General features: G+C 47.0%; 1 protein-coding gene across 1 annotated transcript in view; it reads right to left on the reverse strand.

The window, feature by feature from the left end:
- Window positions 1-13790, reverse strand: part of EXOC4 (exocyst complex component 4) — a 290535-nt gene that overhangs the window by 71234 nt on the left and 205511 nt on the right. Inside the window, 1 exon segment of the mRNA XM_008628862.2 lies at window positions 5672-5891. Coding sequence (XP_008627084.1) covers window positions 5672-5891 — 220 coding nt within the window.

The following is a 13790-nucleotide window of genomic DNA, read 5'->3' on the forward strand; positions in this document are numbered from 1 at the left end:
TGCCAGGAGGAATATTTCAATGGAATGGCAGCATCCCTGCACTGTTGCTCATTTTTTAATTCTCCTGTTGACAAGTCCCTGCCTCCAAAATCCCAACTACTCCCACTGAACGCTGCTTGTCAGGAAGGGGCAGCCCCTGCCACACACAAAAAAAAGAGCTTTACACCTTCCCTTTCAACAATAGATTAATGTCTCTTTTGTTCTCCGAGAGAGCCGGGTGTCATATTTCAAAACGTGCTTTTAAGCCAGGTATAATTAAAGCTCTTCGAGAGGAGGGAGGCAGAGAAATGAGCAGCCAAAGGAGTAATAAAGGCATTTTAGAGGGTGCATGAGCTGGAAGGTGCCTCATCCCTCCCTCTCACCACACAGCTACAATTACATTCCACGGTGGAGGAGGGAAAAAAAAAAAAAAAAAAAAAAAAAAAGAAAGTAATTATAAAAATGAACTTTTCCTCGAAAAATGAGCACGTCGTCAAAGGATTGCTGCTTTGAACAGCGCAGCGCTTCAAAAGGAGGATGAATTAGTGCTGACAACTCAATAAAGTAGCCATCAATTATTCAAAATGTGATGGCTCTTCTCATGCAGCACTTGTGATTAGGAAAACATTTCAAAAGCTGGAAATGAGAGTTATTCTTCCTCAATGAAATGGGCTTCAAAATGCGAGCGAAGAAAAGTAATGGGACTTTGGAGGAGCCTGGCAAGAACACGGGGAAGTTTCTTCTCTTGGTGCCATCCATCAAATGCTTCACCTGAGACTGTTCCAGGCTGGATTTGGGATTTATGGAGCAAAACAAGCAGAGGGAAAGGAAAAATATGTGTGATGTGAGAGGGGGACACAACCTTCAGCTGATGGGTGCAGAGAGCCCAGCCCAATCAGGCCCCAAATTAAACCATTGGTGTGTTTTGAAAAGGCAAATATTCAACTTTCCTAGGGAAAAGAAAGTTACGGAAGAACCAGGTTTCCCAGAGAAGTTTGTGGAAATTTTTGATGTCCCAGGCCTGGAAGTGGCCAAGGCCAGGGCTTGGAGCAACCTGGGATAGTGGAAGGTGGCCCTGCCCATGGCAGGGGGTGGAGTTGGATGGGTTTGAAGGTCCTTTCCAATTCAAACCATTCTGGGATTCCATGAAAGAAATTCCTGGAGGAATGTTGGTGATGGAGCAACACAGGTTCCTTCAAATGAAGTTTATCAGACTTTGCCTTTCCAGGTGCTGGATGCTCCTCCTGGAACTGCAGCTCCTCCATCACCGAAACAACCCCAGTGAAGGCAAAGCACTGGTTTAAAATTGCTGAAATCCTGGAAAAAAAGGAGCTGGAGGAAAAATGGAAAACTGGGGGAGTGTCACTCCTGTGGCAGCTGGATCTGTGACTTCACACTGGATTTTCAGCAGCACCCTTGGGCTGAGGAGAAGCTGCTCTGCCTCAGCATGGCAGGGCCCTGCTCTCCTGCCAGGGATCTTTAATGAGTTTGCAAATGAGGAATGTGCAGCTGGGGCTTTAAACAAGGAGGGTGGCCAGGCTGAAAGGTCGCTCCTCTGGCCAGGGAGGTAGCAGGGGCTGGGTCTGACACCAGCCCTGTGAGGCAAAATGAGGATTTATGAGAGCAATAGTGCTGCTGAGGGAGCCTGGCAGGGCTCTTTGGGTAATTAAAATAATCAATCAAGGCCTGGGATGGAGGCTGGGGCCAGATCCGTGTGGTTTGCTCCCAACTTCTGAGGAAAAACTGACAGCTAGAGGGAAAAAATGAAAATAAAGTAAATTACAAGGAAGTTTTAGTGGTTTTAAGGGTTGAGTGAGTAGTCAAACCAGCGCTGAAAAGCAGCGGCACAGGCCAGGGTGAGGGTGAGGTCCCTTCATGGAATCCCAGAATGGTTTGGGTTGGAAGAGACCTTAAAGCCCATCCCATCCCACCCCTGCCATGGGCAGGGACACCTCCCACTGTCCCAGGCTGCTCCAAGCCCCAATGTCCAGCCTGGCCTTGGGCACTGCCAGGGATCCAGGGGCAGCCCCAGCTGCTCTGGGAATTCCATTCTAGGTAGGGCCTTCCCACCCTCACAGGGGAGAACATGGCAGACTCTTGCTGAGGTGAACAAAACAGGTTGGTGGCCTCAGGTGGGACCAGGATCAACATTTTGCACCCAACTCTCAGTGGAAATACTCAAGGCCAGGTTGGATGGGGCTTGGAGAAATCTGGGACAGTGGAAGGTGTCCCTGCTCACGGCAGCGGGGCTGGACTGGAAGGCCTTTAAAGGTCCCTTCTAACCCTTTAAAAGTCCCTTTCAACCCAAAATATTCCACAATTGAATGATTCAGCACTGAGCAAACGAGGGTTATCCAGTTCCTGACCAACTCCAACTCACGACACGGAAGAGGCATCCAGTGATTTCAGGGATTAACGGGATCCAGAGGCCTCAAACACGGGGCTGCTCCCTCCAGGTCGAACATGACTCACATCTGTGGGCTGGTTTGTGAAGCGTGACTTTGCTTCTTTGCTTTTGCAGATCTGAAGAGGACGAAAATAATTCTGCCTGCGAGGGGCACTGCCTGAAAATGTCCACATGCAACTCCCCTGCCCTGGGATGCACTGAACGTGCAAGTGAAACTCGAATTTTTAAAATAAATTGAAGCCCTGACGCTCCGCCTAAAGGGATTGCTTTTGTACAGCTCAGAACTCCCCGGTGGAGAACTCACACATCCGCAGCTGACTTATACAGGAGCCTTCTGAAAGCTTCCACAAAAGGCAGGAACTGCACTAAACGTTCCCCCCGGAGGAAAAATTATCTGAAGAAATATTGGAAGCAACAGGGAGAGTCAGACTCCCACCGAGAGATAATTCTGTCTCTCGTTTTTAGTTGGAGAAGAAGATTTAGCACAAATTCTGCAGTTGGTGGGTTTTACCCTCTTGACATGAAAAATACAAATAAGAGCTGAAAACATCTTGGTTGTAACACCACGCCACTGCAAAAAAAAATTTGAAATATGAGGCTCAGAACCATTAAAACTGCTTTAAAATTATCCTTGAATGGGAAAAACCCCAATTGATCAGTCATGCCTGCTCCTTAATGGATGCTGCTGGCTGGGAGCCAGCCTGGAAAGACAATTAATTTGTTTACACTAATAAATAATAACATCCAGCCTCCATCAAAGCGTGGAGCCATCAGCCCTGGTGAGCCACCGAAAGCTGCTGGCTGGGACCATCCTTCTCCTTAATAACCACTTGTCTGACGGGGAGAAAACATTCCAGAAGCTCCCAGGGATGTCTCCTTGGAAAGTCACAAGTGAGTGATTCCATGCATGGAGTGGGTGCTGTGGGAATTGGCTCCAGCAAGTTGTTATCCTGAAAAACAGCTGCACACCCTGACTTTTTAAGGAGGTTTTTTTTGGGGGATTTTTAGCCGCTGGAGTTTGGCCAGAAAAATATCAGGAGCATCATGGACACAATGCTGAGATAAGAAACAACAGAGGCTTTAAAGGAAAGGAAAAATCCCACTGTGCTGCTCCAGAGTGAAGCAATTTGTATTTTTTTGGAGATGGAGCAACAGGTTTTTAAGGCCAGTGACCAGCTGGGTGGAAAGATTTATTACCTCACTGAGAACCCTACAAGAACAGCCTGTAAGGAGCTGTCCAGGCACTTGTAGCCCAATTTAGGATCGATTTAAACAATTACAGCCTGAAATTTAATGCTGAATAATTTTGAGACAAATGAGTTTCACGGTGATTCAGTCGCTCTGGAAAGGAAAAGAGTTTCAAGTGTTTTACATTTGAGGAGGGAAGAATGGAAAACGAGGCTGCGCTCCGGTAAAATGGAATATTTAGAGAGGACAATTTTTTTAAAGGATAATCTTAACAGCAATGGATGATTCATCCGTGAGGACACGATGCTGGAAAATCTCTTATCTCCCAACTAGTTCAGCTCAAACATGTGCTGATAGTGATCCCAAAGCAGCTTTATCAGCCTGAGCAGTGGGGGCTGATAATTCCCGAGTCGTGTTCGAATCACAGCTGCAGAACCTTCAGAGAGATCTTTGGGATAGCAAAGAGTGGGATGGTTAAAGCAGGAACCCATGAACCAGGCAGGAAAAAGCTGGGGGAGAGCTTAATTCACCACATTTCCATCATATCCATGAGGTGACGGGGGCAAAGACTCCAGGCTCCAGCCCTGTCATGCAGAAATAGCCTTTTTTTTTTTCCCCCTTTAATGGAAAATCCATAGGATTATTTTAGGGAGCTATTTGGATGAGTTGGTTCAAAGAGGCAGCAATTTTTCTTCTCTTTTCAGAGAATTACCCTTCTCTAATGTCAGGAACAAGGAGACCTCCTGACCACACACAGTTTGACCAAGAATAATTCCAGTTCAAAACGATTTCCATCCATCATGAGAAACAAACTGTAGCAACTGGACAAGAAAATTCCAAGCCATTCTGTCTCTTCAACCCCTAACGAACTTTAAGGAGATATATTGATATTAAAGAACACATTTTCATGTGAAATGAAGCCACGAGCCACAAAAAATACTTCATCCATTTTAAGGCTGGTAAAGCTTGGGAAGGAAACAATCCAGGGATTCTGTGCAGTTCCAAAACATTTCAACTCCTGGAAAGAGACTTTTGGCCCCTTTCTAAAGAAGCTGGGACTTCTGGAAATGCTCTTCTGGAATCTGATTTTGCTTTGGCTCTGAAAGGACCATCCCACCCCTGCTGACCCCAGACAGGCACAGAGTCAGTGACCATTAATCCACCAAAAATCCTAGAAATGATAACAATAATCACAGTTATTCCTACCGCTGTATTATAATATCCCTGTGTTTTGCAGCTCTACACTGGGATAGAAAATGGCCACATAAACCTTGGGATAAAGGTGTTGCTTCCTAAGGATTCTCCAAGTGTTATTCATCCCTGACAAGAGGGTTTCACAGGAAAGAGGGAATAACTTTAAAGGATTAAAAGAGTTTGACAAGAACAACAGCAAGAGTCAGTTCATACCTTTCAGTCCAAGGCAACACATGAAATTCAGAATTTTGGGGTGGGATTCCACACTCTCCTGTTCTCCATGGAGCTGGGATGAGGACTTGTTGCTTTTATCCCTGTTCCACACTCACAAAGGTGTTTCAAAGACTTCTCCTACACACACTCCATCTCCAACCCAAATCCCTCCCATCTTTTTCTGATGGAGGGAGCCGTGGGGCTCCACATCCATCACCAACAGGGCTTGGGGGGATCAGATCCCATCCCTGCTCCTCCTGGGAGCTTGGAATGTGTATTTATCCTGATTGCACAGCTCTGTGACTGGAAGGTGTCCCCAGAACTTCTAAAGGAGACACACACAAAAATCTTCCCAATCTCCCATCCAGCCCTGCCCTCTGGCACTGGGAAGCCATTCCCTGGCTCCTGTCCCTCCAGGCCTTGGCCCCAGTCCCTCTGCAGCTCTCCTGGAGCCCCTTCAGGCCCTGCAAGGGGCTCTCAGCTCTCCCTGGAACCTTCCCTTCTCCAGGTGAACACTCCCAGCTCTCCCAGCCTGGCTCCAGAGCAGAGGGGCTCCAGCCCTGGGAGAATCTTTATGACCTCCCCCGGACCTGTTCCAGCAGCTCCATGTTCTTCCTTATTGGACACACAGCCAGGTCCTGGCTGGACACGGACAACCAGGAATGTCCTGAGTGGTCACTCAGCTCCTACCTGCAGCAGAGGCCTCTGCACTCCCAGGATCTTCATGGTGTCGGCGTTGGCCAAGATTTTCAGCGGATCCGACGCTTTGGTGACGCCTTCGATCTCTTTGTTGATCTCGGCCAGGACCTGGTTGAGGAAGATGTTCTTGATGTACATGGTGAGGAACTCGCGGAGCGGGCACTGCTTGGCTGGGCCCAGCTCCATGGCGTACTCGATCTCTTGGATAAACCTGGAAAACAGAGAGGGGAAGAATAAATTGGAGTTAAACCATGCAGATCCTTTGGATTTTTTAGTGCTGCCTTTGCCATTCCAACGTTTCAGAGCTGAGCGCCGGCAGGGTGGGAATGACCATGGACTGTCCCAGCTTGAGGAATGAAGAGGAGAAAAGGTCCACAAGGTAGTTTTAGAGGAAAAAAGAGATAAAATACAAACAGTTGGTGAGATGAAGACTAAATTGCTGGAGAAGAACAGATAAAATGAGAGAAAATCCCTATCCCAGGCACAATTCCTGTTTATTTGTCCAAAAAAAAATTGGCTTTTCTATTTGGGACATGCTGGGAAGATGTCCTTATAAAAACAACATCACCATTAAAAAAATGAAGATGCCACAAATCCCTTTGAAAAGCCAAACTTCCTCCTGGGCACGGTCACTCGATTCCCACAGGTGGGTTTCTCATCTCTAAATTGAACTGCAAAATATTCCAGCTCAAAATCCAGAGAAAACATGGAAAAAAGCAGTGTCTGTGCACGATGCCATTACCCTCCTGCATTATGGAGGTCTGTGTTATGGTGTATTTTTATCACCCTTTTTTGTTCCATCCCAGGATCCCATTCCTGTGCACGCAGAGCAGCAGGACGATTCTGGGAATGTTTCAACACCAAATGTTTGCCATCTCCTGCAAAATCGCTTTATTTCTGTGCTGCCATCTGGTTACCAGCGAGGAGTTTTCTTCCCGAAATCACCTCGTCATGTCTTTAACTACATCTGAGGCAGTGGAATTGGTATTCCTTTCAAAAGAATTAGGGACTGAGTATCAGGAGCCAAAAAGGATTGAGACACGCTGTCCGGAGTTGTGCCGAGGGAGGCTTAGGTTGGATATTTGGAAAAAATTATGCAGTGGAAAGTGGTCAGGAAGTGGAGCAGGCTGACAGGGAAGTGTGGAGTCACCATCCCTGACAAAAAACATGGATGTGGCACTTAGGACATGGTTTGGTAGTGAACAGTGACTGGATTTGATGATCTTAGAGGTCTTTTCCAGCCTCACGGAGTCTATGATCTGTTCCTTAGCACTGACCCTATTCCCAAACCCTTCACCGAGATCTGCTTCATTATCTTTCATTTTCTACCTCCATGTTCCTCACTCCAGAGGAGGCACTTCCCTTCTCAGCACTGACTGAGGAGCCAATTCCCATGGATGATTTCTTTCCAATCTGAGCTGTTTTCTCCCTAAATCCTCTCCCTGTTGACTCCATGGGTCTGGAGTGACACATTTGGACAACGCAGCTTCCGTGGGCGGATCCCTTGGGAGTTCAGTTGGAAGATTGTTTCTCCAAGGAGAGATGTTGCAGGGAGGGAATCACTGAGCCTGGTAGATTTATTCCCTGGATTTCACAGGGTGAGAATGGGAATCAGCTTTGTAAAAGGGGGAAACAGCGGAGTTGTCTGGGAAGAGAGCAGAGACTCCACGGAGCTGATCCCAGAAATACCAGGGCTGATGTCACCAGCTCTGAGTGCCACCACTCATGTCCTAAAGGGGACATTGTCAAGGTTGATGGGACTGTGTCAAACTCACTCATTGAGTCCTTTCACGGCTGCCAGTAAATCTCTCACTCTTCCTTTTTACGTTTATTTACAGAGCACAAAACTCCCCAGAAAGTGAATTTTACTATTAAACCCCATTCCGGTGGGTCAGGAGCAACACAGGAGCTTGAACTGGGAATGAGCATCGTCCAGTGAAGTGACAGGGACAACTTTTAAACACTTTTAAAGTCCAGAAAATGCTTTAAAATGGCTAAACCAAGTAAAAGAAGCCTTTTAGAGGGAGAATGACCACACGCAAACCATCAGAGCTCAGATGTGCTGACCTACAATGGGAGTGGCAACTCCTCATCCCACATCCTGAGGGTGACCCCGAGTGTCTCCTGCACCACAGACTAAAGGTCAGTGCTGGAAAATGGTGCCATCAAGAATTTTTGTTTCCCAGTGCCTGGCATTAATCAACATCCCAGATCTCTCCTAAAGACGTGTGCCTTCACCTCCGGAAAACTTCTCCTTGATTGTGGTTGATGTATCCTGTTAAGTTTTAACGTCTCGACATGGACAAGACGAGAGTGGTTCACCTGATGCTGCTCAGGATCAAACCATATCCCTGTTTTCCTTGATAGGAACCATAAAATAATCATGGATTATGAGTGAGCTGCCAGACAGCAGTGACTGAGAGGGGATTTTGTGAGTGCTCAGCATCGTTTGTGATAAAGAACAAATGCAGATTTCAACTCGATAGCAGCAGGAAGTTATTAAGACTGAAGCCGTGCACGGCACGGAGAACGGGAGGATACGGATGGGAGACCTTCAGCCGGGATGTTCAAGGATAGTTCGATGAAATGATTATGGGAATGGAAACCAGTGAAGTCTTCATTTAATCCAAGGGTCTCTGCCGAGGGAAATGGAAGCAGAGAAAAGGTAAAGAAAAATGAAATATGGATGTCAGAGTGTGGCTTACAGCCAGGAATGGCCCGGGAGTTCCTGGATTTGATAATCCAGTGGGATAAATTGATTTTTACAGCCTCAGAGGAACACTGGGATCCCACTTGCTGGGATCTGCTGTGGTTCAGAGATGACCTCCCCATGTTTCCAGCAGCCAGGATGGGTCCCACACTGCTCTGCACCCGAGGCAGCCACTCTGGAGCTCCAACCTTCAAAACCCCACTGGGCACAGGACCAGGGGGCCCAAGCAAGAGTCACAAAGCTCCAGGTACAGATGTGGGTGAGATTTGCACCAGGAATCCTCCTGGGACATTAAATGGCAGCACTGGCATGGCCTCCACGTCCTGAACTGGGAGGGCTACTCAGAATTCCATTAAAAACAGATTAATAATGGAAACCATCAATTTTCTGTATTTAAGAGAACTGGGAGTTGCCCAGAGCAGCTGTGGCTGCCCCTGGATCCCTGGCAGTGCCCAAGGCCAGGCTGGACATTGGGGCTTGGAGCAGCCTGGGACAGTGGGAGGTGTCCCTGCCTGTGGCAGGGGGTGGCACTGGATGATCCTTAGGGTCCCTTCCCACCCAAACCATTCCACGATTCCATGAATTAAGGATGCAAAGTCAAAAAGACCGGAGCTGTTTGTGTCACCTGCCTTTGCCCCGCTGCGCAGGACATCACAGCCTCATTTTTCACGACACAACAGCCCAGAACTGCCCTTGTCAGCAGATCCTTGTCCTGTCCAAGGAATGGGATGGACGGAGTTCAGCTGGGGAATGTTGGGAATTTCCAACCCTGCCTGTGACTGGAGTCCCAGCGACACACAACTGTCACCTGCACGAATAAATGTGACACCAAGAGTGACTCTTCTGCCAGGAAATCCCACAGGGCTCTCTGCTTCCAAGCTTTCCTCTTCCTGCCTTCTCATCCCTCTATACCTTTCCTGTTTGTGGGAATTTTGCCATCAGTTCTCTTATTTTCCTTGGTTCCCAATCCCACTTGGTCATCCTGTGTTTCTCTTCAAGGAGCCCAGCAGGTTTGGGAGCCCAAAAAGCACCACGAGGGGAGAGAGTTGTTGGCTCAGGAACCAACCCCTGCCTTCGGCTTGGTCCTGATGAGCTCTGGAGTTGTGTCCATTGGGAATTCTGGCTGCCACAAAGCAGAAGTGTGAGCACTGCACTTCTTTCAAGGGGTCCAAACAAGCCAAATTTGGAATTTTTTTCCATACCTTCCACCCAACAGTTCTTCTTACTGAGAAATGTGGAGATAGAAATTCCCAGCCACAGGAAAGGTCACCAGAATTCAACAGATCTCTCCTTCTCCGTCTCCAAAAACCTGAGTATCTCAAACATATTTTCCTAAAAAACAGCCCCAGTTGGCAATAAAAGACCAGCCAAAGCACAAGAAACTGCAAATGAGAGTTTGAAATGGGAAATATTGGGTGGCATTAAAGAGCCGACAGATATTCCCTATTTTCTGCCTGGCAGACACAGCCACACATTCACAGGCACACACGGTGCTATTTATTTATTTCAGCTTCAAATGTTGCTGGCTGCCTTATTCCAACAGAATCCAGTCTCTATAAAGAACAAAAAAGTGTTTAACAGCATGTGAAAAAATGCATCCCGAGAGTCCTTTCCAAAAACGTTGCTGTGCTACTCATCCAAGCAATCTGCAGAACTTTTAAATGTCAAAACAGGCAATTTGACCCCCAGCTATCCCAGAAATCCATATTTATCCCAGAATGGGCTGGGTTGGAAGAGACCTTAAGGATCATCTCATTCCACCCCTGCCATGGGCAGGGACACCTCCCACTGTCCCAGGCTGCTCCAGCTCCAATGTCCAGCCTGGCCTTGGAAAATTCCAGGGATCCAGGGGCAGCCCCAGCTGCTCTGGGAATTCCATTCCAGCCCCTGCCCACCCTCCCAGCCAGCAATTCCCAATTCCCAATCTCCCATCCAGCCCTGCCCTCTGGCACTGGGAAGCCATTCCCTGGCTCCTGGCCCTCCATGCCTTGGCCCCAGTCCCTCTGCAGCTCTCCTGGAGCCCCTTGAGGCCCTGCAAGGGGCTCTCAGCTCTCCCTGGAGCCTTCCCTTCTCCAGGGGAACATTCCCAGCTCTCCCAGCCTGGCTCCAGAACCATCAGTTGTGTCCCACCTTCAAAATGCAAAAAAGCTTTGTCTGAATAAAAATTCAGATCCAGGGGTGTCACCAGATCCTGAATCATGGTCACTAGATATTCCTGGGAATCGCCTGAAATCCTAAAAAAAGGCTTGTAGGGATGTCCCAGCTCTGAAGGACACTTTTAGGAGACACCATGGTGAGGATGGAGTTCTTCAACAGAGCAGCCAGGAGGGGAAAAAAAATAAATAGAAATTTGCATCTTATTCTGAATTCAGAACCTGCATTTTTAAAATGATGCACAATTTTCAACTTGTTTTATCCTCCTATAAAAGCATTTGAGGTGATTTGTGGCTGCAATTAAGCATTCCCCTCAGACAGAAAAGCACTTTCAGGAAAATGAAGTAGCTTTTGGTAAATGACAGTCATTTGGATTAAAAAAGAAAAAAAAAAGCGCCTCATTTCAGAAAATTTAATTCATTCTAACTCACAACTTAATTGGTTGTGAGCACTGTCGTACCTAAGCTGAAAGTGTGGGATAAAAAGCATCAAACCTAAAAAAGCTGCATGGATTGATTTAGAAACCTACAACTGCTGCCTTCCCGAGGCTTTCTTCTGACTTCTTGTTCTCAGATGTCTTCTAAAACATCATTAAAAGAAGCTGAAGATGCAGAGCATCAATGACTCCTTGCCTTAATGATGATGGTAATAATACCTGAAATTCCCTCCTCAAACAAATGAATGACAGGAAAAATATCAAATAGTCCAGAACCTTATTAAGAGAATTTTTTTCTGACATTCAGCTCAAATTTCCACTTCAGCTTGGTTGGTTTTTGTGTGATCCTGAACTGTTCTCTTCCCTCTGCCTTAGTCATGAAACATCCGAGGACCTGCGATGAACCTTCTGGGGAGCTTCCACAGAGCAAGGAAATACTAAGGAAACATCAAAAATCCTTTGAACTGGATCCTGGTTGCCGACAGAACAGAAATTCCAAACTGGTTGGTCAGACTCAAGGAAATCAGGGATAAAACACCCAGGATTGGAAGTTCTGGAAAGTCTGAGCACACATTAAACCAAGAGAGAAAGCTGGGAGGTCCCACACTGTCCATGACCCACTCAGAAAGCCACCCCACCCTAACAGTGGGAATTCTGGGAGAGGGTCGATGGAATCATGGAAAGAATTGAGTTGGAAAGGACCTTAAGGATCATCCAGTCCTGACCCCGTGGGCAGGAACACCTCCCATGGGCAGGGACACCTCCCACCATCCCAGGCTGCTCCAAGCCCCAATGTCCAGCCTGGCCTTGGACACTGCCAGGGATCCAGGGGCAGCCCCAGCTGCTCTGGGAATTCCATTCCAGCCCCTGCCCACCCTCCCAGCCAGCAATTCCCAATTCCCAATCTCCCATCCAGCCCTGCCCTCTGGCACTGGGAAGCCATTCCCTGGCTCCTGGCCCTCCATGCCTTGGCCCCAGTCCCTCTGCAGCTCTCCTGGAGCCCCTTTAGGCCCTGCAAGGGCAAAGTGAGGCCTAGAGATGCTCCCACACCTGATGGTTACACAAGTGCTGAATACAATAAATACAATTAAGTTTATCTAATTCACTGCAGCACATGGACCGTGGATCGTTTGCCACTGAAGACCAAAGAGGTCCTAAAGAAACAGAAATCACAGTATTTTGCCTAAAAACTTCACTGCAGGGAATTATTTTGGTCCATGATCAGCTACTCCAGGATTAATGTTTCACACCTTGCTGATAAATATCGTGGCTGTGCAAGGTAATAGAACTGATTCTGCATGAAGTGACTCCCAAAAGAGGAATAAAGGTTTAAGATCCTTTCTAGGTGATCCCAAAATGGGATTAAAATTAGAATGATCACCAAAAGAAGTGTGAACAGCTCTGGGAGACTCAACGGACGTTTGGCTACTTTAAGTGTCTTTTAAATATTAGCAAAGTCAGACCAAAACAATCACCAAATATCAGAAAAAACCCATTAATTTTCTGCTATTTTGAAATATTAAATAGCCTAGAAAACATCCAGGAAGGTGACAACCAGAGGAATGACTGCTGCTAACAGCAAACACGGCATTTGGGGTGTTTTTCACTAAAATATTAACATTACAAGTGGAACAGCCAGAGTTGTTCCCACAAGCCCAAGCTGAGTTTAATGGGTTCTTTTGGGTATATCACCAAATTCAGTCCTTCCCCTGTACAAACGCAAATTCCCAAACCATAAAAAATCTCAACGACTTGAGATAATTCTTTTGGTTACTGTAAAGATTTCTATGTCCCCACAGAGCTGAGAGCTTTAGAGCTGGAAGATGAAAGAGTCCAGGACTTCACTTTTTTAACAGCAGCTAAAAAAAAATACAAGATTTAAAGAATCGATTTCTGTGTTGTGCTCGCTCAGCCGTGAGATTGAGGTAAGAAATGCCACCTTCCCATGCAGGTGTGACAGAAAAATCAGTGTTTAGTTGTCTCTGAGGTCCTAAAAACAACCACAAACACTCTGGAAAAAAGAATTAAATTAAAATTTAGCTCTCAACTGCTGCTAAAAATATTGTTTCTTTAATGCTCAGCTGCCACCTGAAGGACACAAATTCCTGATGTAATGGGACTCTCTCAAGGTGCAATTTCTTCTGATGTCTCCAGAGGGGAATATTGGCTCGTATTTGGGACCAGCAGATGTAGAGCCAGAATTGATCAGACCTAGAGATTCATGACGTGGGGAAACATTTATCTCGTGCCGTGCAGCTCAGATTCCTCCCTCGTTCTTCCCAAATACCAGCAAAAGCCCAGCCAATGGAAGTTTCTGGCGTGGTTGGATGGATGCTCAGATCTCCCGCTCTCCATCCTCTCATCTCCTGTGAGGGCAGGAGAGGAATTCAGGAATCAGCAGCAATTCCATGCTTTGCCAAACCTCAGCGAAGAGCCAGCTGGGATTTTCCCGAAGGTGGGAAATCTGAATGAGGAGAGGCCTCGAGTTTGGGGACCCTCTTGGAGAAAATGAGTTCCAAAAGGACCAAAACGGTACAACTTGGAGTTGTGACTGTTGAAAGGAGGGTTGTGAAATGTATCAGCATCACAGGCCTGGGCACTGGGAAAAATATTGTGTGGGACAATGGAATGGGGCTACTTTACTTAAGGAATGGGTTAATGGGTTTAAGATGAAAAAAGGTGGGGCTGGATGGGATCTTGGGAAGGAATTGCTGGCTGGGAGGGTGGGGAGGGGCTGGAATGGAATTCCCAGAGCAGCTGGGGCTGCCCCTGGATCCCTGGAAGTGTCCAAGGCCAGGCTGGACAGGGCT

Source organism: Corvus brachyrhynchos, unplaced genomic scaffold (assembly GCF_000691975.1).
Source record: "Corvus brachyrhynchos isolate BGI_N302 unplaced genomic scaffold, ASM69197v1 scaffold182, whole genome shotgun sequence".
In the NCBI taxonomy this organism is placed as follows: Eukaryota; Metazoa; Chordata; class Aves; order Passeriformes; family Corvidae; genus Corvus; species Corvus brachyrhynchos.